General features: G+C 60.7%; 2 protein-coding genes across 2 annotated transcripts; one reads left to right on the top strand and one right to left on the bottom strand.

Moving 5' to 3' along the window:
* Positions 1–8,165: 8,165 nt before the first annotated feature.
* ZIC2 (Zic family member 2) lies at positions 8,166–11,293 on the bottom strand (the record flags this gene model as incomplete). Its single annotated transcript, XM_082751450.1, has 3 exons — positions 8,166–8,450; positions 8,643–8,806; positions 10,279–11,293. The coding sequence occupies 3 exons, from the start codon at positions 11,291–11,293 to the stop codon at positions 8,166–8,168; spliced, it is 1,464 nt and encodes a 487-aa protein (XP_082607576.1).
* A 7,637-nt stretch (positions 11,294–18,930) lies between these two features.
* ZIC5 (Zic family member 5) lies at positions 18,931–24,282 on the top strand (the record flags this gene model as incomplete). The annotated part of the gene is given in 5 exon segments (XM_082752075.1): positions 18,931–19,062; positions 19,065–19,115; positions 19,118–19,165; positions 19,168–20,419; positions 23,840–24,282. Coding segments are annotated over 5 exon segments (1,875 nt in total). The 5' UTR covers positions 18,931–18,981.
* Between the last annotated feature and the right edge of the window lie 1,255 nt (positions 24,283–25,537).

Here is a 25,537-nt window from a genome sequence, read left to right as displayed (position 1 = left end):
GAGGGCGAGGGATGAAAGGGGCAGTGGGGGCTCCGCACCCTGCCCTCTCCCCCCCAAAAAAAAATAAAATAAAACAAAAACGGGGGGCCAGAAGGGCTGCGGGGAAGCCCAGGTGGGGTCACCGGAGCAGCAGGCAGGAGGTTACGGGCAAGCAGAGAGCTGAAATCTATCTTCACCCTGCTGAAAATAAAGGAGGGGAAATAACGAAGCGGTGGCAGGCAAGGAAGCCTCTAAAAGCCCGGCTTGCCGGGGAGAAATAACTTTAGGAACCTCTCCCCCCTGTAATTTTCCCCTCCGACTTGCACCCCAAAATTTGGAGAGGGGGAAGAAACCTGCCTGATCCCGCCGGGCACCTCCACAGGGCAGGCCTGCGCCTTTTCCTATAATTCCGGGATTCCCTTTTGCAAGCTATTAAACAGAATATTGAAAACATTTTCCTTCTGGTGCCTGTTCTAGCCTTGTAGCGCTGGCATTAAACAAATAGGAAAAGTGTGTAAAAGGGAGGCTACGGTTACAGCATCTTGGCCTGACATTCCCACATATAATTAAAAACATAGCCGCAATAATGCATAAATAAATAACAGCAAACAGAAGGATCCGTTCCCGTTCCAGTCGAAATCAACTGTTTTGGCTCTGTCACCGGATCATTTTATTGAGGCAATCTACGCTGTTCCGTCCTAATTTTATTTTATTTTATTTTAGCAGGAGGGACGGCGGGGAAAGAAACGATACTTTTTTTTTTTTTTTCTTTTAAGTCCGTGTTTAGTTTTAATTTTCCTGTATTTTAAAATAAACACGTTGGCTGGGGCGTGTTTGATCTCCGCGAGAAGGAAGTCTATATTGTAAAGGAATGTGCAGCAGTTTGGTATGAAAATGGGGTTGTGACTCACAGCTGCAGGCAGGAAAAAAAAAAAAAAATGGGGAAAAAAAAAAAAAAAAGGTGTTGTGGTGTCAGCCAGAGGTGTTCGGTCTAATAACTCAAGCTGTAAACTGTATCCTCTAAAATTACTTACGTAGTAAATCACTCAGGGGTTAAAAAATAGACTGGAAAGCATCAGGGAGAGAGAGAGAGAGAGAGAGGAAAAAAAAAAAATCTTTTCACGAAAATTATTGGTAATGACGGGAATTAGGGACTTTAGCATCTCCCTCATTTTCCTGCTAATTGCCCCCGCGCAGCCGACGGTGCTCAGCCCGGCTCTGGCCGCTCGGCAGCGAAAACTCGCACTTGTATTTGGGGACGGCTCTTTCCCTGCCCTCTCGCTCACATTTAGGGCTGGCCTAAATTGTTGGGGGGGGGCAGCAATTTCGGGGAGCAGCCCGGCCAGCGATGCACGAGTGGCAGCGTACCGAAAAGCACCCCAAAACAGCTTTTTTCGCCCCGTTCCCCGTGCTGCTCCTCCCGGGCGGCTGGAGAGCCTTGGCAGTGCCTCTCCCGGCGAGACAACGGCGTTTTCCCGTCCCTCCATCCCCACCCTGGGGGCACCTGGGCTGGGGGCGGCTGGGGAAAACGGGGGGGCCCCGTGCGGAGCCGGGAAAGCGGGGACCCCCCCGCGGCCGGCGGGGGAGCGGGGCGGCCGGGCGGCGGCTGCGGGGCTGCTCTGCGGAGGAATGAAGCGAGCAGCGAGGCAGAAACCCGAAAGGTGGAGCCCCGGTGGAGCCCCCTTTGCCCCCCCCCCCCCAAAAAAAAAATTTCCCCACGCGTTTTTCCCACGCGGGGTCCGGCGGCTGCCCCCCGGGTGCGGGAGCGCGCCCGGTGCGAGGGGAAGGGAGATGCTGCGGAGGTTTCCGACGGCCATCGGGGGGGGAAAAAAAAAAAAAAAAAAAAAAAAAAAAAAAAGAAAAAAGAGGAGAGAAACGGCACCGAGAGACGAGGAAGGGAAGGGAGCTAAAGCGAATAAAACAAAAGAAAACCAAAGGGGCGAAATTTGCCCCACGGAGGGTGGAAATCGGGAGCCGCCAACAATTAAACCCCGGAACCTGCGTTCATTAGCATTCAGGAGCCGGGACCGAGCTTTTATGTTTATCTTTCTCGGCGGATCAATATTGTAGCAGCATGTGCCGGCAGCGAGCAGAAATCTGGCCACCGCATGTGGCTGACCTTTCCCTCTCTCCCTACAGGTCAGCTCGTCTCCATCAAACCGGGGCAGCTCGTCCCCACGCCTCGCAGCACCCAGTGCCGCCGCAGCCACGGCGCTCATTAAAACCGCTGTTTAATCTAGGGGCTGGCACCGGGAATCAAAGGAGAAGGGGCTGTTTGCCCACACGGAGGAATTAGTGCTCCAGCAAAGAAAAAAAAAAAAAAAAAAAAAGGAAAAAAGGAAAAAAAAAAAAGTTGGAATGAAAATTGCTCTTTTTTTCTTTTTCTTTTTCTTTTTCTTTTTCTTTTTCTTTTTCTTTTTCTTTTTCTTTTTCTTTTTCTTTTTCTTTTTCTTTTTCTTTTTCTTTTTCTTTTTCTTTTTCTTTTTCTTTCTCTTTCTCTTTCTCTTTTTCTTTTTCCTTTCCTTTTCCTTTTTTTCCTTTTCCTTTTCCTTTTTTTCCTTTTCCTTTTCCTTTTCCTTTTCCTTTTCCTTTTCCTTTTCCTTTTCCTTTTTCTTTCTTCTTCTTCTTCTTCTTCTTCTTCTTCTTCTTTTTCTTCTTCTTCTTCTTCTTCTTCTTCTTCTTCTTCTTCTTCTTCTTCTTCTTCTTCTTCTTCTTCTTCTTCTTCTCTTCTTTTTTTCTTTTTCTCTTTCTCTTCCTTTTCCTTTTTCTCTTCCTTTTTCTCTTCCTTTTCCTGTTCCCTTTTCTCTTCCTTTTCCGTTTCCTTTTCCTTTTTCCTTTTCCTTTTCCTTTTCCTTTTCCTTTTCCTTTTCCTTTTCCTTTTCCTTTTCCTTTTCCTTTTCCTTTTCCTTTTCTCTCCTTCATTTTCTTTTCCTTTTTTTCCCCTCTTCCTTTTTTTCCTATTTCCCCGCCTCATACCGACACCCGCCCCAAACCCTCGCACGCCCAGACCCCATCTCCAGCAGGGGCTCCACCGTCGGGACAGCTCCATCCCACCCGGGACCCTCGGGGTGCCCCTATCGCCTCCCGGGACCCTCTTTCCCCCCTCCCCACATCGGTCCCGCAGCCGATTAGTTGCCTTTTAACCCCAAAAACCCATCCTGCCCCTCCGGGGCGCCGCGGCTGGCTGCCTCCCGTGGGAGCCCCCGAGATTTCCCCCCGAGGGCGTTCCTAAAAATCGAGTGGGGCCGTGGCCCGGGGAAGGGGAGAGGGACGCGGGGAACCTGCTCTTGTTTACTGCCCCGCGAGGAAATCGCATCGCCGGGACGTTTTGTGCCGCGCTTCCTCTCTCCTCGGGACAACGGCGCAGCAGCGACTTTGAAGTATTATTAAATAAAGACGTGAAACCCCTGGCTAAGGTTTTCTCCCCCCACACACACCCCTCCCGTTCTCCTTCTTTCTTTTTTTTTTTTTTTTTCTTTTTCCCCTCCTGGCCCCCTCCCGGTGTTAAACCCCGCAGCCCGAGCGGGGCCAAGAAGAAGGGGGGAAGCCCCGAGCCCTAGGGAGGAATTGCAGCTCCGGAGGGAGGGGGCACCGCGCCCCGCAGGGTGGGACAATGGCTTTTGCCTGCTCTGCTGGTAAAGTGAGGCTCCTTCCCCGGCCGTCTGGCTCGTGGAGAAAAAAAAATAAATAAATAAATAAAAAGGGGGGAAAAAATAAAGAAAGAAAGAAAAGAAAAAAAAGCGAGCCACGAGATTAAAACCCTACCAAAGAAACCCCAAAGCAACCGTGCCCGGAGATGAGAAATCTACGTACCTCGCAGTGCCTGCGTGCACGTGTGGCCGGGGAGAGGTTTGGGTTAGCTTGTTATGTCTTCATATAGGGCAGGAAACGTGTACGACTTTCTGAAAACAAAGGGGAAACTTAAAAGGCTGTCAGGGGTTTGGGGAGGTCGGTGCGGAGCGGGGCAGGGACGGGGATGGGGACAGGGACGGGGACGGGGACGGGGACAGGGACACAAGGGACAGGGACAGGGACACAAGGGACAGGGAAAGGGACAGGGACAGGGAAAGGGACTGGGATAAGGACAGGGATAGGGACAGGGACAGGAATAGGGGCTGCCTCAGGGCTCGGCTGCTGCTCGGCGCTGGGCTCCGGGCGGGAGCAGCCGGGATTTCTTTGAATTCACTTTTATTTTATTGCATTTCGGCTTGGGCCGTGCTGCTGCGGGCTGGTCCGGCGCTGGGTTTCGGCTCTTTATGCCGCCCAGACAAAGGCAGCAGGGCAGCGGGAGCAGGTGAAGGGGGAGGCTCGGTGGGGAAGGGGGCGGCGGGGCAGGTACGGGCGGCTGAGCCCCGGGGCAGAGCCTGGCAAACCGAGCCTGGCTTGTTTTATTTTCTTTTATTTATTTTATTTTATTTTTGGGGTGGGTGGGAGGTTTGGGACAGCGATTCCCTGGAAAAATCGCTGAGGCTCTTCGGGGGGTCTCCGGGCAGAGCGAGGAGCGAATTTTACGATTCGTAATAACGCCACTAATAAAGATCGGGATGGAAAAGCTCGGATCCATCCCGATGGGCGCCGAGAAGCGAAGAGAACCGGGCTCTCCGTTTGTTGTTTTTTTTTTTTAGGGTGGGGGGTCCCCGCTGGCAGGGTGGGGACGGGCCCCCCGCTGCCGGCCGTCGGGGCAGCGCCGTCGAGGCGAGCGCTCCGCCGCCCGCTGCGGCTCTGCGGGGGATTTTTGGGGGGCGTGGGGGGCCGCAGAGGGAACCCCAACCCCCCGGCCTCCCTCCAGGTTTGTCCCCGGGTTGCCTTCGGGGCCGGGGCGGAGAGGTTTGGAGAGCTCGGTGCGAGAGACAAAGGGAAACGGGGAGAGGGGGAGGAAAGCGGGGTGGGGTGGAGGGGAACGGGGAAAAAAAGGGGGGCAGGAGGGGAGCAGGAGAGGGACTGCGGGGCCGCCCTGAGGTCCCTGAGGCCGGGCCACCCGCGCACAGGGCTGCCAGGCGGGTCGGGGCCGCCCCCCCAGCCCCCAGCCCCGGCACCCGATGAATTACGGCTCGCCCGTAAGCGTGGCAGGGCCGGGCCCGGGGTCAGCGCCCGGGGGAGGCGGGCTGGAGGCGCCGAGGCCAAGTTCAAGTTCAGGGCCAGCCCGGACGAGGACGAGGAGGGAGGGAGGGGGCCGGGGAGGAAGGGGGGGCTGCTGGCGGCCACGGCAAGCCGCGGCCCCTGTGGTTTGGCTGGGGGGTGGGGGGTCGCCTGCTCGGTGTCCCCCCCTGCTATCATCCGGGGGTGACCCCCCAGGCTCCCCAAAACGCCCAGCCCCGGCTCGGGGAGGCAGCAGGGGCAGCCCGGCTGGGCGCAGGGCTCCGAGGAGTTTGGCTCCGGGAAGGCCGCGGGGAGAAGGGCCGGGCAGGTGCCCCCCGGGCAGGTCTCGGGACGGGATTTTGGGCAGCCCCCGGCCTTACAGAGGGACCCCCGCCCGATTTTTCGGCCGAGGTGACGCCGCGGGGCCGGCGGCAGGACAAAGAGGGATGCTCGCAGCCGCCTTCACCACGGAGCTCTCCAAGGGGCAGGCGGCATATGCCGGGGATTTTAATTTTTTTTTATTATTATTATCGTGATTTTTTGTTGTTGTTGTTGCTTAATATTATTACGGACCGTAAATTAGATTTTAACAGCCGTTTGGTTACTCGCGGAGCCCGCGTGATGCGCGGGGATGGCCGCGCTGGGAGGGGCGCGGCTGCAGAGGATGCTCCGGCCCCGGCCTGAACTTGGCTGGCAGCACCGGCATGGGGGGGGCTTCCCTCCCCTTGCCTTGATTTTAGGTGTTGCCCCCCGCCCCAGAAGCGAGCAGGGACCCTTGCAGCCCCCGCTGCCCACCTGCCTTCCCCCCCAGAGGCTCTGGACACCCCTCCTGCCACTTGAACGCGGGGGACAGGGGCCCAAATCCACGACCACAGCCGGGCCGGGGGGGTTTTGAGCAGGGGGGGGGGCGATGCGGTCGGCTGCCCCTGAGAGCCGGGGGTCTCCTCTCTCCGCACACCCCTTCGCTGCGAGCCGTGCAGCCACCGCAGGGCGCTCGGGCTCCGGCTCACGGCGCTGCCTCTTCCCCGGGGCGCATTTCGGAGGCCGGGGCCTGTTCCACGGGGGCCCGGCTGCTGCCAGGCTCGGCCACGGCGGGGGTCGGGGGGATGTATTTTTTTTGGGGGGGGGGGGCCGGCCCTGATGGTTCCTGTAGGGGAGACGTGGGGACCCCGGCCCGCACCCCTGGAAGAGCCTCGCTGCCGGCCCTCGCTGGATGCATCTGAGCTGCTCCCTGGTTTAAAAAAAAAAAAAAAAATAGAGAAAAAAAAAAAAAAGGAATAAAGAAAAGAGAAAGGCTCGGAGGGAAATCCGAGCTCTCGGACGCTGTCGCTTTCTCCTCTTCGGAAAATGTGGGGAGGCGCCGAGGGGCTCGGCAGCGCCTTCGGGCGCAGCTCCCTCTCCGTCCCCTCCTCGGGAACCGTGCCCCGGCCGAGCACGCACGGGGAAAATCCTCTTAAGGCTTCGGCAGGCAGAAAACGGAGGAAACGGGTCCCTTTCCACGTCGAGCTCTTCCCCGGAGGTCCTTCCTCGCGAGCAGTTTGGGAGGATGCGGAGCGTCCCCGTTTTCTCTCGGCACGCCGCTTCCCCAAACGCTGCCGCGCTCCTGGCTGCGGGAAAACCTCGTGTCCCAGCCACCGGCTGGCCTTTAGAAAACATTTGGTGGTGCATCCGTCACTGCGACCCTCACACGCGTTGCAGCGGGTGTCAGAGAGCCCTTGGCGGAAAAAGAAAGCAGCCCGTGCAGTTTCAACACGTTTTTATTATATTTCTGTATGCATTACTCTCAAAACATATCACAAGAAATGATGAAACCACTTAAACCTTCAAATAAAAAAATCTGAAACAGTTTATGCTCACAATTGTACATATTTATAGTTAAGAAACATTCTTTATAAATACTGTTTCCTCTGTAGCAAGTTAATACCATAATTTAATTACAAATGGATAAATATGGTAACAGGTATTTACAGGAGGAAGGGTGTTATTACGGAAAAGCTAACGGCACGACGTTTATTTCTCCTCACAATCTTCCGAACAGGAACTAACAAATCGAACTTGCAAAAGCACTAAAACATCACATGTAAACCCAGCTAACAGAAAAATACATTCACAAGCGTTGTTGGTCGTGTGTGTGTGTGTGTGTGTGTGTGTGTGGGTAACAGAATGGAGACTTTGGCACGGTATTTCTTCCCCAGTCTATAGTCGAAACGCAGTTTACAATCAAGTTGCCTCTTAAAAAGGAACACGATATTCAAGATATCACAATTACAAAAGAAACCTTTTTTTTTTTTTTCTCTCTTCCACGTTACTTTTTTTTTTTTTTTAAACGGGTGAATTAAAAAAAAAAAATAATAATGAGGAGAGGGGAAGGCGGGGAGGAAGAAAAGAAAAATAAAAAGTCCATCACTTTTTCGGGCGCGGAGGGAGAGAGGGAGGGAGGAAAAAAAAAAAAAAAAAAAAAAGAGAGAGAGAGAAAAAAGGAAAAAATCCAAAATAAAAAATAAGAAGGGGACCAATCCGCGGGGTTACAAACGGGACGGGCTTCTATACACCGAGAATCCGGGAAATCTCCGCTCCCCGCTGGCCGGGGCCGGCCGCTCCGCACAGTCCGGGGCTGCTCCGGGCGGGGAGGCGCGGGGCCGGAGGGGCTGCAGTCTCTCATCTTTTGTCCTTGCTCTGCAGGGAGAGTTTCTTTTCCGCCGCCTCGAGAAGCTTTTTGCTGGGTGGGTGCGTTTTGTGTTTGTGGTGGTGTTGGTTTTTTGTTTTTTGTTGTTTTTTTTTTTCCTCTCTCTTTTTCTCCTTTCCATTCCTCTCCGTCTTTGCTTATTTTCGGCACGTACTTTTACGGATTTTTTTTTTCCTTTTTCCTTTTTTTTTCCTTTTTTTTTTTTTTCCTTTTTTTCTTTTTCTTTTTCTTTTTTCTTTTTGCTGGTTTAAAGCGTTCTCAAAGAGAAAACCCCCACGAAGAAAATTCCCTCCTTCTCCTCCTCCTCCTCCTCCTCCTCGCCCCCGGGGCTGGAGAAAGAGGGGGCCGCGGCGGGGCCGTGCTGGGAGCAGTCCGGCGGGGTCGTTGGGGGGTGGGGGGGGGGGTTGGGGAGGGGGGCACCTCAGACGTACCACTCGTTGAAGTTGGACGAGAGGCCGCTGTGGCCTCCGCCGCCGCTGCCTCCGCCGCCGCTGCCTCCTCCTCCGCCGCCGCCGCCCCGGTGCACGGCGGACACGGCCGCTGCCGCCGCCGCTGCCGCCGCCGCCGCCGCCGCCGCCGCCGGGGAGAGGTTGGTGGAGCTCTGCGGCTCGGCGCTGGGGGACACCAGCCCCGGGGGCGTGGAGGACTCGTAGCCGGAGCTGGCGGCCGGCGAGGACTCGGAGCCTTGCGGGGACGACTCGTGCACCTGGGGGGCAAAGGCAACACGGCCGGGTGGAGGGGGCACGGGGAGGCCGCGGCCGCCGCCTCCCCCCGGGCGCGCCCCCCGCCGCCGGCCCGGCCCCACGCCGCCCCCAACCTCCCGCCGCCCCGACGGGGCGCCCGGAGCGGGGCGAAAGCCGCCCCCCCGCCTCCCGCCGCCGGCTGCGGGGCCGGGTACCTTCATGTGCTTGCGCAGGGAGCTGGGGTGGGTGTAGGACTTGTCGCACATCTTGCACAGGTAGGGCTTGTCCGACGTGTGGACGTGCATGTGCTTCTTCCTGTCGCTGCTGTTGGCGAAGCGCCGGTCGCAGCCCTCGAACTCGCACTGGAAGGGCTTCTCCCCTGCAAGACAGCAGCCTGTCGGGCCGAGCCGGGCCGGGCCGAGCCGGGCCAAGCAGGGCCGAGCCGGGCCGGGCCCCGCATCCCCCTCCCCGCGCCCCGTCCAGCTCCAGGAGCGCCCAACGGGGAGACCCCCGCCGGCATCCCCAAAATGCGGCGAGACCCCTCGTAGAGGGTAAACCCTGAAGGCCGGCTTTGAGGCCGGGCAGAGCGCTCGGAGCCCAACTCGCAGCCGCTGGGAAAAGCAAACCCCCGTGAAATACCGCGGGGGGGGGTTTCCTGCGGGGCCCGCAGCCGGCTGCCGGGGCAATTTGGAGGTGCGAACCGCGCGTCCCCCCCCCTCACACCTCCCTCCTCTCTTTCCGAGGGGGGGACGCCCGGTTTAGCATCCAATTCCATTAGCACCTAAAGCGCTTCCCCGAGACATCCGCCCAGACACAATGGGCTCCGGCGCGGGCATCCCGAGCAGAGCCAGTTCTCGATTTTTAAACCTTGTTAAAGCCTCGTCTCGCACCTAGCGCCGCGCTTAGCACCCGCCGAGACAATGGGCCCGCAGCTTTGCGCCCGCTCCGGGTAAATATTTGGAGGCCAAGTGGCGAAAATATTTGGCTCTCTCGGAGGAAATAAGTCTGGCACAAGCCGAGCCGGGAGGAGTAGTAAATGAATAATAGATGAGGCTGGGGATGTGGGGGGGGGAACACGCCGGGATTTTGTTTTCCCTCCAGCTCCCGCGATTTTCCCCCAGGAAAGCCTCGGCGCCTCTCCCCGCGTTGTCCCCCCGGTTCCTGCCCAAGTTTCCGAGCCTCAGAGCTCCTGCTCCGTAATTTCACTCTTCCATAATTTCTCTGCCCCTTAATTTCACCAGCTCTCGCTGCCCCTTTCACTTCGAGTGAGACTCGGAAAACGCTTTTTAAAATTTTATTTTCATTTTATTTTATTTTTTTATTTTATTTTATTTTATTTTATTTTTTTTTCCCAGGGAGGCAATTTTATTGCCTTGCTCGCACCATTTAAATGTAATGCAAAGCACGCCCAGGCACGGACCTTTGGCCGCTTCCTACGAGCTTTCGGGCTTTTCCTGCGGCCCCGCTGCCGTTTTTCTCCCCCTCTCCCCGGCCGCACAGGCTCGGGGCAGCCGAGCTGAGTTACCGGCAAAGGCTCCGGGCACTGCCAAAGCAGCGGGTATTTGGGGTTTCGGGGGCTCGCAGCCGAGCGGCAGCGCAAAATGTAGCGCCCGCTGCGTTGGGCGCTGCTGGGCAAGGCTCCGCCGAGCCCGCTCCGCCACCGGCCGGCCTGCGGGCGCCTTTCCCGGAGCTCGGGGGAGGAAGAAACCCCGGCGACAGCGAGACCCGAGCTGTCCCCGGAGGCTCCGGCCGGGGCCACGAGTGCCACCGGAGCCCTGTCCCCGTCCCCGTCCCCCTCTCGCGCTCCGTCCCTCGCGATCTCGGCATGCCCGGCCGGGGAACGCGCGTTACCTGTGTGCGTCCTTTTGTGAATTTTGAGGTTTTCCGACCTGGCGAAAACTTTCCCGCAGCCGGGGAAGGGGCAGGGGAAGGGCTTCTCTCCCGTGTGCACTCGGATGTGATTGACCAGTTTGTATTTCGCTTTGAAGGGCTTGCCTTCGCGGGGACACTCCTCCCAGTAGCAGACGTGGTTGCTCTGCTCGGGGCCCCCAACGTGCTCCACCGAGACGTGGGTGACCAACTCGTGCATGGTGCTGAAAGTTTTATTGCAACTTTTTTTGGGGTTGTTCAGCTGCTCGGGGTCGATCCACTTGCAGATCAGCTCTTGCTTGATGCACTGCTGCCGCATGTAGCGGAAAAAGGCACCGGGGTGGTGGTGGTGGTGGGCTGCCATGTTCATGCCCATGTTCATATTCATGGGGCCGTACTGGTTGTGCAGCTGAGCCGCCGAGTAGGGGTCAGTCCTGGGGCTGGAGACCTGCCGGTACTGATCCGAGCGGGCGAACACCTCCCCGGGCAAGCCGAGCCGCATCTGCCCGTTGAGGACGTTCTGCGAGGCGTGGGGGCCGTGCTGCTCGTGGATGCCGGGGAACAGGAGGTGGCTCTGAGCGTCCGTGTGCGGGTGGTGCAGGCTGCCGGCCGCCGGCCCGAAGATGCCGTGCTGCCCGCCGGCCGCCGCCGACTCCCCGAAGCCCCGGCTGCGAAACAAGAAGTCCCGGGGGGAGTTGAAGGGAGCCCCGGAGTACGAACCGACGTGGGCGGCGTGGGGCCCCAGGGCTGCGGCGGGGTAAGCGGGAGCCTGCGACGTGAACGCCGAGCTCTGCCCGGGGGAGAGGTCGTGGGCGCCGGCGTTGAGCTTGAAGGCTCCCATGTGCGCCGCCGCCGCCGCCGAGTCCACGAAGCCGTTCTGCGCCGCCAGGCTCAGCTCCCGGTCCTGCATCTCGGCGGCCGAGTGGTGGTGGTGGTGGTGCCGGGCGAACGTGCCCACGCCGAGGGCCGGGAACTGCGGGCCGGCGTCCAGCAGCATGGTCCGCGCCGGGCACGGCCACGGGGAGCCGGGCACGGGCTCCGGCGGGGCTCCGGGGACCAGGGCGCCGGGGCCGGGGCCGCCCTCCCGGTGCGGGGCCGCTTCCCCCCGGCAGCCGCGGCGTCCCCCCCGCCTCCGCCTCCGCCTCCGCCTCCGCCCGCACCGGCCCCGCCGCCGCCGCCGCCGCTGCCGCCGCCGGAGCCGGAGCCGGAGCCGGGCAGCGCAGAGTCCAAAGGCGAGCGGAGCCCAAAGTGTATTAAAGGAGCTGAGGCGGGGGCGGGCAGGGGAGGGGAGGGACGGCGGCGGGGACGAGGGGGGGGCCGGCCGAGCCCCGCCGCTCCCTGCAGCACGCGCGCGCGCGCACACGCGCGCACACGCCGCCTCCCCCCCCCCCTCCCTCCTTCCCCTTCCCCTCTTCTCCTTCCTCCTCCTCCTCCTCCTCCTCCCGCTTTATCCCCCGCCGGCCCCCCGCACGCAGCAAACTTGCAGCCGCGGGTTCCCACGGACGGGAGAGGGACCCGAGGCTGGGGGGCTAAAGGGGGGTGGGGGGGGGCGCCGCGAAAGGGGCGTGGGGAAAGGGAAGGGGGAGAAAAAAAGGGGGAAAGGGGGGCCCGGGGAGGATTAAAAACAATGGGGGCGGCGGGCGGTGGGGGTGGGGACGGCGGGCAGGGGCGGGCAGGGGCCGCGGAGATGCGCGGAGCGGGGCCGCGGAGTTGCAGCCCCTCTCCGCTCGCCTCCCTCGCTCCTCTCCTCCTCTGTTTATTCCGCCGGGCGCTGCTGAGCCTGCCGCTTTTTATTTTTCTCCCCCTCCCCTCGCCCCCCTTCTCTTTTTTTTTTTTTTTTCCTCCTCCACCCCCCCTCCCTTTCTCCCTGCCCAGCCTCTCTCCCTCCTCCCGGACTGGCAGCTCCTCTTCCAACGCCCCCTATAACAGCAGCCCGGGCTCTCTCCCAGCTCCAGCTCATTGGCCCGGGCCGCCCCGTCCATCCGGGCGTCCCCGGCCACCGGCTAATCGCCGAGCGCCGGCCCCGAGCCCTGCCCGCCCCGACGCCCGCCCCGAGCCCCTCCGCTCGCCCCCCGGGGCCGCCCGACCCCCGCCCGGCCCGGCCCGGCTCGGCCCGGCCCCGCACGGAGCTCAGCAGCTCGGCCCCGGGCCCCGCGGAGGCTGCCCCAGGCTTTTGGGGTCGCCCCCCCCCCCCCGCCCCATAGCGGTGGGGTGGGTGGCGAGGGGTGGGGGGAGGCGCGGGGGGGTTGGCGAGCCACACGCCCGGCAAATATCGATGTGCGTTTGGCCATGCGATCCCGCCTCGGGAGGCAAACAAACAAAGCGAGGGGCTTCAAACATAAACAGGGTTTCATGCTTTATTTTATTCCTTTTTTTCTTGTTTTCTTTTTTTTTTTTTTTTTTTTTTTTTTAGGTGGTGATGGAGGAACTTGCCCACCCTTCATCCCCTTTCCCCCTTTTCGGCTCAAACACATGATCGATAAAGGGACCGAGGGGGGAATGGGATAAAAGTCCCGCTGGCGGTGCAAATAAAATTTAATAATAATAATTAAAAAAAAAAAAAGAATAAAAATCAAAACAGATGAGGGAACGGGCGCCCGGCTCGTCTGCTCCTTTAAACCACTTGTGCAGGAGCCGGTCTGCGGGTGTTGTGCATCTGAGAGCAGATGCTTTAGGACTTTTCCCTCGTCTCTTCCCTTTCTTTAAAAAGCAACAAAACCCAAAGCAAAACAAAGCACCGAAAACATTAAAAAACCGCCACCCTGCCATTGTTATTTGGAAACCGGATTCTTCCATGGCAGGGATAAAAAAGCGTAGGGCGAGCGCTCACACACACACACACACAGAGCAAACAAGTCCACCTCCCCTCCCCCCAGTAAATACATGTCTGGCCCCTGCTTTGCTTTGGGTTGTGGTGCCTGAAAAATAACCATCGTGGGGCCGGCAATCAAGAGATTAGGGTTTATAAAAAAAAAAAAAAAAAAACGCGGCGGAGTTTTTATTTTTAAAACCTGCCTGCACTTAACCTCGCCTTTCCCTCCCCATCCTCTCCGCGCTTCGCGGAGAAGACCCCAAAACTGGGGGGTTTCGTGGGCTTTGGTGGGGCTGGGTGACGAAGCGGGCTGAATTTTCACTGTGATGTTTGTCCTGGCGGCGTTAAATCCTGCTTCAGGCACGGGCTCGCTCAGCAGTGGAACCGTGTCCGGGCAAGATTTTTGCTGCGAGAGGTAGATGGATGATGGATGGATGGATGGATGGATGGATGGATGGATGGATGGATGGATGGATGGATGGATGGATGGATGGATGGATAGGTGGATGGATGGATGGATGGATGGATGGATGGATGGATGGATGGATGGATGGATGGATAGATAGATGGATGGATAGATGGACGTATAGGTGGATGGATAGATGGATAAGTGGATGGATGGATGGATAGATGGATGGATGGATGGATGGATGGATGGATGGATGGATGGATAGATAGATAGATAGATAGATAGATAGATAGATAGATAAAAAGAATGGAAATGAAGAGGGAAAATGCCACAGCCTAGGGTGCGTTAAATAGGGTTTCCCCCCACCGCTGCCACTAAACAGTTAACCCGCTTCAAAGCCTGTCCGAAAGTGGCTGAAATGCGCCAGTACCGCCCGTGCACTCCCCGAAGCGGGCAGGGTTTGGTGTGGGAGCAGCGCTCGTCCTTCTGACCCGCGAGGAGCAGCAGCAGACGAGCTGGATGTCAGCGCAGAGCTGCACCTCCGTGCCAGCAGCCCTCTGCTCCGCAGCACCGGGCAGGCGGTGCGCTCCCCGTATCGCCCCTGCCCTGCCCTGCCCTGCCCTGCCCGGGCTGCAGCTTCCGAGCACACGGAGCTCCTCATTTGGCTGTCCTTGTCCCGGCTGCCGGGGACAGACCGCGGACACGCTCGGGTTTCCTTCCCCGAAAGGTTGCAGAGGCGGGGAGCTGCCTCCTCCGCTGCTGGGCACGGCGAGAGCCCACGGTGGAGAGGGGGAAGCTCGGTCGGCTCTCGGTCTGCCTCCGGATCGGGGGAAAAATCAGGCGGACAATCAGCCCTCTGCGGACACCTTTTTTTTTTTTTTTTTTCCTTTCCACGCGAGAAAAAAATTAAAGGAAGTTAGTACATCTCAGATTAGAAAGGAACCCGAGGTGCCCAGGGAAAATTCCTAGTGAAAAATACTGTTTTGGAAAAAAAGATAAAAAGATTAAAAAAATGATTAAAAAAAATGTTCATACAAATACCTACCTTCTAGATTTCCCCTCGTTGTTTTTCTTTCTGCTCCTTTCTTCCTTTTCTCTTTCTTTCTTTCTTTCTTTCTTTCTTTCTTTCTTTCTTTCTTTCTTTCTTTCTTTCTTTCTCTCTCTCTCTCTCTCTCTCTCTTTTTCTCTCTTTCTCTCTTTCTTTCTCTCTCTTTCTTTCTTTCTTTCTCTCTCTTTCTTTCTCTCTCCTTCTTTCCTTCTCCTTCTTTTCTTCTCTTCTTTCCCTCTTCCTTTCTCTTTTTCTCTTTCTTTCCTTTTGCCTTTTTCTTTTTTCTTTTTCTTCCCTTCCTTTTCTCTTTCCTTCCTTCTCCCTTTCTCTGTTTCTTTCTCTCCTTTTCTCCTTCTCTTTTTCTTTCGTTCTTTTCCTTCCTTCCTTCCTTCCTTCCTTCCTTCCTTCCTTCCTTCCTTCCTTCCTTCCTTCCTTCCTTCCTTCCTTCCTTCCTTCCTTCCTTCCTTCCTTCCTTCCTTCCTTCCTTCCCTCTCCCTTTCCTTCCCTTTCTCTCTCCGTTTCCCCTGTTCCCTAATCCCTTCTCCCTTTATTCCCTTCCTCCCTTCCCCTCCCTGCCGTCCCCTCCCGGGGACACTCGTGGGGACCGGGCCACCTCCAGCCGCGCCTGGCCGCGCTCCGCCGTCCTCGCAGGGCTGCAGCCCGGCTCTCTGCAGGCAGCAGAGGAGCTGATCCAAGTTCAAAGTCACGTCGCCGGCCCTCCCGAGCCGTGCTTTATCCCCCTGCGAGCCGCAGGACCCCTCTCTCTCCCCAAGGCTCGCCCTGCGCTCTCCGCACCGTCCCCGGGAGCTCACCACCGCGCTCACCCCAGGTCGGGCTGAACTGCTCCATGCCAGTAAGTTTGGGGCTTTTCTCGCCTTTATTATTATTTTTTTTCAACAGGTTTCTGGAAGTGCCGGACTTGCAGAGAGCAAACGTCAGCCTTCCTGGGAAAGCATCACCCCCCCTTTCTTCTTATTTTTTTTTTCTGATTTTTTTTTCTTTAAAACTGCACCGCTCTCATCGCTGCCGGCTGCTAACACGGAGGGAGCTGGGTGGGGGTTGGTGATGGGGGTGGATTGAGAGCACTTTCTCCTTTTCCCCGGGCTGCACACACCTCCATCGCCTTCTGCCTCCTTCCCCGGCCACCACCACCCCCAGGCCGGGGGTGCCAAGGGGCTCGCAGGCTGCTCCAAGCCCCCATGGGCTCCCCAGCACGGCTGAGAGGGGCCAGGGATGGAGACGGAGAGAGGAACCTGGGGGATCACACCCCAAAAGTAGAGGCCAGGGTTTCCTTCTCCCCACAACCCCAGGACGAGGTGTGGGGAGAGCAGGGGGCGTCCAGGCATCCAGGCTGGGATGTGCAGGCCGGCTGAGCGGAGTCTCTCGCACCGTTGTCTGTCCCACAGACACTCATAAATTCAACAAGATCATCAACAGGATATTAAGTTGCAGGTTACCTTTGATTGTGCCGATCCGAGCCACTTCTAGGCCGTTCGACCTATGACCCGTGAAGACCACATGTGTCGTGCTGCAGCCTCCCTCTGTAAAACACACTTCGGGACAAAAGTTCTTTGTCAGGCTCCAGCAGCAGCGTAATGTAAAAGAAAAAGGGGAAATAATGAAAATCTCAGCCAAAGCTGTAACTTTTAAATGCCTTTTTTTTTTTTTTTTTTTTTGGCCAAAAACCCGCGTACAGGAGGAACCGGGGAAGGAGCACCTCTCTTTCGTGCCATTAATATTTCTTATTCTCTCAGCCTCTCGTCTATATGTATCTATATATATAAGGTGCTCTGCCCCCCGGCACGGCGGGGCTCGGGGGGGGCACCTCTGCCAGACGCGTGGTGGTGGCGGAGGAGAAGCTTTCCACCAAAGCGCGCTGGACTTTGTAATACAATTTATGCTGTCATTCATAAATAACAATGCCATATGGTAACCATATTGCTTATACAAGTAAAGCCGTCAAAGTGTCACTATTTGATTTATCTCAACAGCTTCTTCCAGTGGTGACGTTCAGCTACGGGGAGAGGGGAAGGGGGCGGGGGGGGGGGGGAGAGAGAGCGCAGAGCAAAATTTGGCCTGGCTTTCCTGAGGCCGCCTCTCCCTCTCATTCCCTCTGTACGCCTGTATCTCTATATATATGGACGGAAGGACGGATTTTTTTTTCTTCTTACGTTGTCCCTATTTGCCCAAATCCACGAAGGGGCCGTGTGGGGACGGACCACGCTTCCCCTGGCACAGCGCAGGCTGAAAATGGCAAGCGTGGAAGTTATGTCCACAAATCCCCATCCCACGGGCACTGGAGGCTCCCGACCCCACAGCCCCGACGGCCCTATATGTATAAGCAGCCTCATAGCCTACGAGCCCCCATCCCCCCCGCTTAGGATCAGGGTATAAAATCTCCCCCCCCAGCTCCCTTCCAGAGAGAAGGGGCGCGCAGCCAAGCCCCAACCCTCCTCCCTCTCCATCTTTGGGGTCTGTGTGCCCTTGCCAGACCGCCCGGGTGGGCACCACCAAACCCCCCCCGTGTCCCACTGTGTTCCCAGGTGATGCCCCCGACGGGCTGGGATGCGGGGGCCCCGTCGTGGGGCTGGGACTCGGGGCGCTGCCAGCGCTGGCCACGCGTGTCCGCGGCGGGGGGCGACCCACGGGGCGACCCCCACGCCACGGGGCAGCCCCACGGGCGAGGAAAAACCCCAAAAAGAGCCGGGCCGAGCCCAGGTCTCGGCGAGGAGAGCTCTGCCGGTAAGAGCTCCCCAGCAGCAAGCTCTCCGCCTCGCCAAGCCCCGCTCCCCGCTCCCTAACCATCAATAAGGCGTGCATTAAAGACGATTGTTTGCAAATGGTGTGCGAGCTCGTTAGCATACATTTACATAAGGCAGCCCGCCGCACGGCACTTCAGGGAGGAAAACCTCCGACGCCGGGACCCCCAGAGGAGCAAAAATTTTGGGGGGGATCCCGGGACGAGCAACTTTTTGGGGGGCTGATCCTTGCTGCATCCCCTGGGCTGGCCTAGGAGGGGGTCGGGGCAAGGGTCGGTGGGTCCAGGGTGGGCGCAGGGTGGGCACGGGGGGGGCGCCCCCCTCTTGCACCGGGTGTGGGAACGGGGCGCGTTTACACGCGGGGCTCGGCCAAAAAAAAAAACCACCAAAAACCCAAAAAAACAGAAAAAAAAAAAAACACAAAACCCTCCCCGCCGGCAGCGGCAGGTCAAGCCGCCTGGTTCTTCAGCTATAAAATATTTTCTTTGTTTTACGGCCCCTCGTAAAAAGGAATTGATCGGGGGGATAGATTTGAATTAAGACGTATTAAATCGATGACAGATCCACACCACGCTGCGTTTAACAAGGGCCGGACAAGGAGGCGGGCACGCGGGGCGGCGGGGCTGCGGCACCACGGGCTCGCCATCCCCCAAAAAAAAGCATCCCAGCCCGGGACAGCAGCCCCCCCCACACCCCAAGGGCCCTGGATGTGGCAGGATGGGGGGGGGACACACCGTGTGTGCCGAAAACACGCCTTTGGAGACGGCCCTACCTGCGGACGGCTGGCTGGAGAGAAGTTATTTTTTTTAATTTTTTTAACTGTGCAGTAAAACCCGTTTAAAAAGCCGGGGGTTATTTATTTAAGCCCCTTTGGGGGCATCAGGTGGCCGGGGAGGGGTGTGTGCGTGTGTGTCGCTGTCCCCCCGTTCCCACGGGGACACCTCTCCTCCCCGGGCCGCGCTGCTCTTCTCCCATGATTTGGGCATCTTTGGGGCACCCCCATAAGGCAGTGCCCTATTTTTGTAAGGAAGGGGGGCATTTTAGGCTCCCCTCCATCAGGACCGGGGGGGGGGGCAGACCCCTCTTTTCCCTGCCTGCCCCCCCTTCCCCCCAGCACCCCAAGGGCTCCCCAAACTTCTCGGGCACATGTGCTGCCGGCCTCACCTCCCCCCCCTCCGCCTCTCACTCGTTTATTTTGCGAAGGGAAGGAATCCCCCCCCCCTTCTCCGCCCTTCAACCCCCCTCCCCTCCGCCGGCCGGCCTTCTTTTTTAGGACAATTTTGGCTGCCTTCCCCCGGCGGTGCTTTTTAGTAGCGAGCCTTGGCCGTGAGCACACCCGGCTGCGTGCGTGCGTGGCGCACCGGGGCGTGCGTTCCCGCGGGCGCACCGAAAAAAAAGAAATTAAAAAGCGAGGTTTTTGGGGGAGGGGGGGGGGAAGAGAAGCAGCGGGGGGGGGCTCCGCCTCGCAGGAGGAGCCCCTCAGCCCCGGGGGAGCCGCAGCTGCAGCCCCCGGCCCCGCGGGTGCCGCCGTCGGGGGGGGCTCCGTGCGCGCCCCGTCGGGGCCCCGCGCGAAGTTTTGGCCAAGTGCGGCCCCGGGGGGGGCGCGGGGGGCGGCGGGGGCGGATCCCCGCGGCGCCGGCGGCCTGAAAGGGAGCCAATGGAGCGGCCCCGCTCGCTGCCAATCATCGGGCCCCGGCCAATCCCTCCGGCGCCTTGGCCGAGCGGTGCCCCCCCCGCGGCGCCGCTCAAATGTTGGTGCGCGCTCTGCCAATCGCGGGCGGGCAGAGCGGGCGCGGGGCCGCGCGGAGTTGGGAGCGCAGACAAAAGAAGTTAAAGGGCCGCCGCTTTGAAACGTGCATACATGTTTTTGAAGGCGGGCAGAGGGAAAAAAATCACGCCGGGCGGCGTAGATGGGCCCGGCTGTGTCGGTATGGAGCCCCCCTTGAGCAAGAGGAGCCCGGCCCTGAGGTTGGCGGATTTGGCAGCGGCTCAGCCCCACCCGCACCAGCACATGACAGGCTTCCCGGGGCTGGGGACCCACCACGGCCACCCCCACCACGCGGCCCACCTCCACCCGGGGGACGCGGGCGGCGACCCCGGCGGCGCCCTCCCTCCGCTGGGCCCCGAGCACATGGCGCAGCCCGCCGCCGCCCTCAAGCTCGCCCCCGAGGCGCTCACCGCCGCCGCCGCCGCCGCCGCCGCCGCCTTCTCCGCGCCCTCCGCCGCCGCCGCCGCCTTCTCCGCGCCCTCCGCCGCCGCCGCCGCCGCCGCCGCCTCCGCCGCCGTCTACGCGCCGCCCGCCGCCGCCCTGCCGGGCTACCCGTCGGGGGGCGCCGCGGCCCGGGACTTCCTCCTGCGCCGGGACCCCCAAAGCTCCGCGCAGGGGGCCGCGGGCGAGCAGCACCCGCCCGCCGGCTCCCCTCACCTCCCACCGCCCCACGGCGTGTTCGTGCCGCCGGCCGCCGGCGCCTACGGCTCCCCCGACGGCGCGCACGCCGCCGCCTTCCCCCCGCCGCCGCCGCCGGTGTCCGGCGAGCGGCAGCCGCCGCTGAACGGGCAGCTGCGGCTGGGGCTGGCGGCCGGCGAGCTGTACGGCCGCGCCGAGGCGCACTACGGGGCCGCCGCCGCCGCCTCGGCGCTGCAGGGCTACGGCCCCGTCGGGCTGGGGCTGGCGGCGGCGGGCCACGGGCAGCCGCCCCCTCCCCACGGCCCCCACGGGCAGCCGCACGTCGGGGCGGCGGCCGGAGCCTTCCTGCGCTACATGCGGCAGCCCATCAAGCAGGAGCTGATCTGCAAGTGGATCGAGAGGGAGGCGCCGGCGGGGGGCAGGAAGCCCTGCTCCAAAACTTTCGGCACCATGCAGGAGCTGGTGAGCCATGTCACCGTGGAGCACGTCGGCGGGCCCGAGCAGAGCAGCCACGTGTGCTACTGGGAGGAGTGTCCCCGCGAAGGCAAGCCCTTCAAAGCGAAATACAAACTCATCAACCACATCCGAGTGCACACGGGAGAGAAGCCCTTCCCCTGCCCCTTCCCCGGCTGCGGGAAGGTCTTCGCCCGCTCCGAAAACCTCAAGATCCACAAGCGGACTCACACAGGTGGGTATTCCCCCGCCCCTCCCGGCCTTCCCTCTCCCCCTTTCTTTTTTTTTTTCCTTTTTTTTTTTTTTTTTCCCCTTTCCCCCCTCTTTTCCTCCTCTCCTATGTACCGCCGCCCATGTGACTCCCCCATCCATAAGTACCGCCGGCGGCCCGCGGGACGCGCGCACACGGCCACGCACGGCCACGCGGACGGACAGGCGGACACGCCGACGGACACGCAGCCCCCCCCCCCTCCCCACCCCACACCCCCCCCGCCGCCGGCAGCGCTCTCCCCACCCCCTCGGCCCCGCAGCCCGGCCCCGACCCTCCGGGGCCCCGGGGGCAGAGCCAGAAGAAGCGGGGACGAGACGGGCGCACGTCGGGGGGGGGCTCGGGTCTCGCCGCCCCCCACCCGCCCGGCCCCGGGACACCCCCTTGGGGCCGGTGCCACGGCTCGGGAGAGCAGCGAGAGGACGGCGGCCCCGCTTCGCCCCCCTTCTGCCACCGGGGGGGCGCCGGGACCCCGCCGTCGGGGGTGCCCCCCTACCGGAGCCGCTCCCTCCCCGCTCCCGGGGTGGGTGCGCGGCCGCCGGAGGATGCTGCTGCCCTCCACCCGAGGACCCCAAGGGAAAAAGGGGAAAGCAGCCCGGGCTGGCGGCGAGGAGCTACGGGAGGAGGGCAGCGGGGCTCCCGGGCGCAGCCCTGCGCCGGGTTTCGGGGGGCGCTTGAGCCGCGTTCGCCTCTTTTTTATTATTATTTTCCCCCTTTCTTTCGTTTTTTTTTTTTTTTTCCCCTATTTTTTTTTCCCCTTTCTTCCTCCTCCCTCCTCGCCGCTCCCGATCTACGCATTTCGCTCCGGGTGTAAAAAAAAAAAAAAAAAAAAAAAAAAACAAACAAACAACAAAACCAAAACCAAACAAAACCTCCTCGGAAAACGAAGGGAGCCGGGATTTATCGCGGCAGACGAATATTATTCCTCCGAGGACGCTTAAGGAAGTGGAGTTCCCGTAATTGCTTTCTTGATTTATTGCGCGCTGCTCGGCGAGAGAAAAGCGGCGGGCGCTGCGACGTGGCGTCCCGATGTCAGACCCAATGGCCCGTGGCCGAAAGGATTAGAGGGGTTTATCTCCCCAAATATACCCTCCCGCAGCCTGTGGCTGTGCGGGGAGCCGTGCGGGGCCGGGGGGCTTCCCCCCGGCTGCTGGCGGTGGTGGCGGTGGCACTGCGGGACGAGCTGCGAGCCGGAGGCGCTTCCCAGCCTCCTGCTCCTCCGGCCGCGCTCCTGGCACCCAGCCGTGCCCATCTGCCTGCCTTCGGGAAGCCAAAGCCGGCCGCGGAGCTCCCCGGCTGGCTGCCCCCTGCCCCTGCCCCTGCCCCGCCGCGGCTCCGGGAGGGAAGGGAGAGGGTGAGGGGGGATTTGGGGAGGTTCGGAGGGGGTGGGGGGTGAGGGATTCGACGGGAAAAGCGACCCCAAAAAAATAACCGCAGTGCGCAGCCGGTACCTAAATGCCTACCGGGGATGGATGGAGGTGGGGGGGGGTTCGCTGCTCCGAGCTGCGGCCGAGCGTCGCCAGGAGGCGGAGGGGCAAAAAAAAAAGAGAAAAAAAGAAAAAAAGAAAAAGCTGCCGGCTCAAAAGGGAGGCCCGAGCAGCAACAAAGGGAGGCCCCAGGCCATGCTTCCCCTCCCCGGGGCGAGGGGCCGCGGGTGTGGGGCCGGGGGGCGCCTTCCCCCACCCCACAGACCCCTCGCGGGGGGATTTCGCCCCCTCTACGCAGCTCCCCCGGGCTGTGAGCTCCCCGAGGGCTTTCTCCTCTCCCCCTGTCCCTCGAGGAGCCCACAGCCCCCGGGAGGGCTCCCACGCGTGAGCCCACGGGGGGAAGCGGCCCCCACGCAGGGACAAGCGAGCAGCCCCCCAGGGACCGGGGTGGGGGTGTGCAGGACCCCCCTCCGGGTGGCAGCTCGGCCCGCGGGAGGGGAAAGGGGGGAAAGGGATCGCGACCCTCGCCCCCACGCCCTCCCCACGGCCAGCCCTCGCGTGGACGAGGCGCGGGAGCAGCTCCCGCCCGTCCCTACCAGATGAATTGCTCTAATTTCGCAGCTCCGGCGGCTGGGAGCACGGCAGGTTGGCTGGCAGGCCCTTCCTTTATTACGGGCATTTTTTCCGGGAGGGGCGAAATAATGACACCGTAATTGCGTGTAAGTCATTAGGGGATTGTGCGCGCCTCCGCTAATCCCCCCCCCCCCACACACACCCCGGCCCTAATTCGGGTGCCCGCCGCTCGCCCCTTTTCCCCTCTCCCTTGGCAGCTGCGCCGTGCCACTCGTTTTGGGGGACAAACCCCAAAAAGCTTCCCGGTGGCTTTCCTGGGCCTGCAGGTCGCCGTCCGTACAAGGAGCCGGTGCTCGCCCTCCCCAAAAACCACCCCCTCCAAATCCCTCCGTGCCCCCGCTGCTTTCTGCCCCGAGCAGCACGACCCCGTGGTTGGGCTGAAACCACCCCAAAACGGGGCCGCTCGGACGGGACCTCCCCATTTGGGACCCTCCTTGCTGCAGATTTTGGGGGGGGCAGCGCCCACGGGAGGCGCCGCCGTGTCCCTCCGTGGGAGTCCCCGTGGGGAGCCCCCCAGCTGCTTTTTTTCTTAGCATCGCGTCCTTTTTTTTTTTTTTTTTTTTTTTAATTTTATTTTATTAAATAAAAGAAAAATAAAACCGAACTCGCTCTTCCCAGTGCTACCTCATCGCTGGTGGGGGAGCAGGTTTTAATTGAGAAAGTTGACGTGCAAATAGGCTGCAGAGGCACGTGTTTCTATAGAAACAGCAGGGAAATAGCCATTAAAAAAAAAGAAATAATAAGAAAAAATCATTCCTTTTTCCCATCGCTATGTCGGTCAAACCCCATGCGGGGTTACGGAGGGAGGGGAGCCGCAGCCCCCTGTCGCCGGCCCTCGCCCCGGGGGTGTCCCCTGTCCCCCGGGGGTGCCCCCGCTCACGTCGGGGCGCTTAAGCAGGTGTCGCATGGGCTCCCCGAGCCCGACCTGTCCCCCGGCGCAGCGAGGGGATTAGGCGAGGGCTGTGCCAGCCTGTGGGCAAACAGCGACCCTGGAAGGCAGAGGCGGCGAGCCGTTTTGTTTGGGGTTGTTCATTAGGGCCGTAATGAACGCTCCTCGTGTGCGCCGAAGGCGGCCGGGTCCTGCCGGGGGTGGGGGGCTAAAGGGGGATTGGGGCGGGGGGGGGGGGGGGTCGATTTTGGCCGCTTGCAGCACCAAGCGGGGGGGCTCCTCGGGGAAATCCCAAGCCCCCCGACGTGTCCCGGGTGCCCTGGGAGGGGTGGGAAGAGGAAAAAAAGAAAAAAAAAGGGGGTGGGGGAGAGGGGCGGGGGGGGGGGGTCTCGTCCCGGTGCCGGGGGCCGTAACCACCCGGTCGCTGTTTGCCGGCAGGGGAGAAGCCCTTCAAGTGCGAGTTCGACGGCTGCGACAGGAAGTTCGCCAACAGCAGCGACCGAAAGAAGCACTCCCACGTCCACACCAGCGACAAACCCTACTACTGCAAGATCCGGGGCTGCGACAAGTCCTACACCCACCCCAGCTCCCTGCGCAAGCACATGAAGATCCACTGCAAGTCCCCGCCGCCCTCCCCGCCTCCCCCGGGCTGCTACGCGGCCGCCGGGCCCCCCGACGGGCCGCTGCCCCCCGAGGCCGACCCCGCGGCAGAGCCGCCCCGTGTCCCCTTGTCCCCGCCGGTCACCAACCTCAGCGAGTGGTACGTCTGCCAGGCCGGCGGGGCCCCCCGACGGCCGCGCACCCCCTCCAGCCGCGCCGCCTCCCCGGCCTCCGAAGGGGACGAGCCCCACAGGACCTCGGGGGGCAGAGCCGCCCCATAGGGCCGGGCCGGGCTGGGGCCGAGCAGGGCCGTGCCAGGCCGTGTCGGGCCGTGCCGGGCGGTGCCGGGCCGTGCCGTCGGTGCCCCGGCCCCGTCCCAGCCGCCTTGGCCCCGCGGGCTGGCGTGGAAGCGCCGTCAGGTTTGACCCGCGCTATTTATTCCGTGTACGAAACCCTATGGTGTTTGTACGGTAACTAATTTAATTAAAGACACTCGGACCTTCTTCTTCCTTTTTTTTTTTAATTATTATTTTTATATATTTTTTATTATTATTATTATTATTTTTTTTTTTTTCGAAATCTCCCGTTCTGCTGCGCACAGGAACGCCGCCACCACGCCGAGCCACAGCCCCGGCCCCTGCCAAGCTGCCCCCGGCCGTGCCATAAAGGGGGGACTGGGGCCGGGAGGGGGTCTCAAAGGCTTGGAGCACCCCCAGCCCCTCCTGGCAGCCCCCCAGAGCCCCTCGCAGCCTCCTGAAGCCGGCACCTGCTGGGGCTGCCGCCGGCCGAGGGCAGGACGCGCTCCCCTTAAAACGACCCGAAATGAACTAAAGGGGGGGGTTTACCCCCCCCGTCCCCGCAGCTCAGCCCCGGTGCGATCGTGGCCGAGGCCCCGACCCTTTCCGCCTCGGCTGCGACCATGTGCGAGGGATTTGGGGACGGGGAGACAAAAGGGTGCAGCGCTCCCTCCCCGCTCCTCCGCGGTCTGTACGCTCACGGCTCCCCAGCCACGGCCGGAGAATAAAAGAAAACCCGCTGCTACTTGACAACTGTGATACTGTGATGCATCATTATTATTATTTTTTAATATATAATGAAAATAATAATAATTAGTAATAATAATAATAAGGCGAAAGCTGACGGCGATTTCCCGTTGTCTCGCTCCCGGTGCTTATTTCCCCTGCTGCAAAACGCAAGGTGCCAGCTCCCCTCGCACAGGAGGACGGGGGACACCGACTGGGGGTGGGGGGGTGGGAAGGGTCCGGGGGCGTTTTTGTCATTTTTATTTCCCGTGTTTCAGAGTTTTGTTCCCCCTCCCCGGCCCAGCCCCTGCCTGCCTGCACCCCTGCCTTCCCCCGGGGCTGGCGGCCGGGTCACCTGGGAGGGGGCACCCGAGAGAGCAGGGGGGGGGGTGGGATGGGGTCGGGGCGCCAGCCCCCCCCCAGGGACCCCCCAGGGGCTTGGGGGGGCGCAAATAACCCAACGGGCGCTGGCTCTGCCCCCGGGGCTGCGGGCCGGGAAGTGGCAGCCTCTCCC

The sequence above is a fragment of the Aythya marila genome, assembly GCF_965140915.1.
Source record: "Aythya marila genome assembly, chromosome: 1".
Lineage (NCBI taxonomy): Eukaryota > Metazoa > Chordata > Aves > Anseriformes > Anatidae > Aythya > Aythya marila.
The sequence above is the reverse complement of the archived record's forward strand: the minus strand, read 5'-3'. Positions and strand labels throughout refer to the sequence as shown.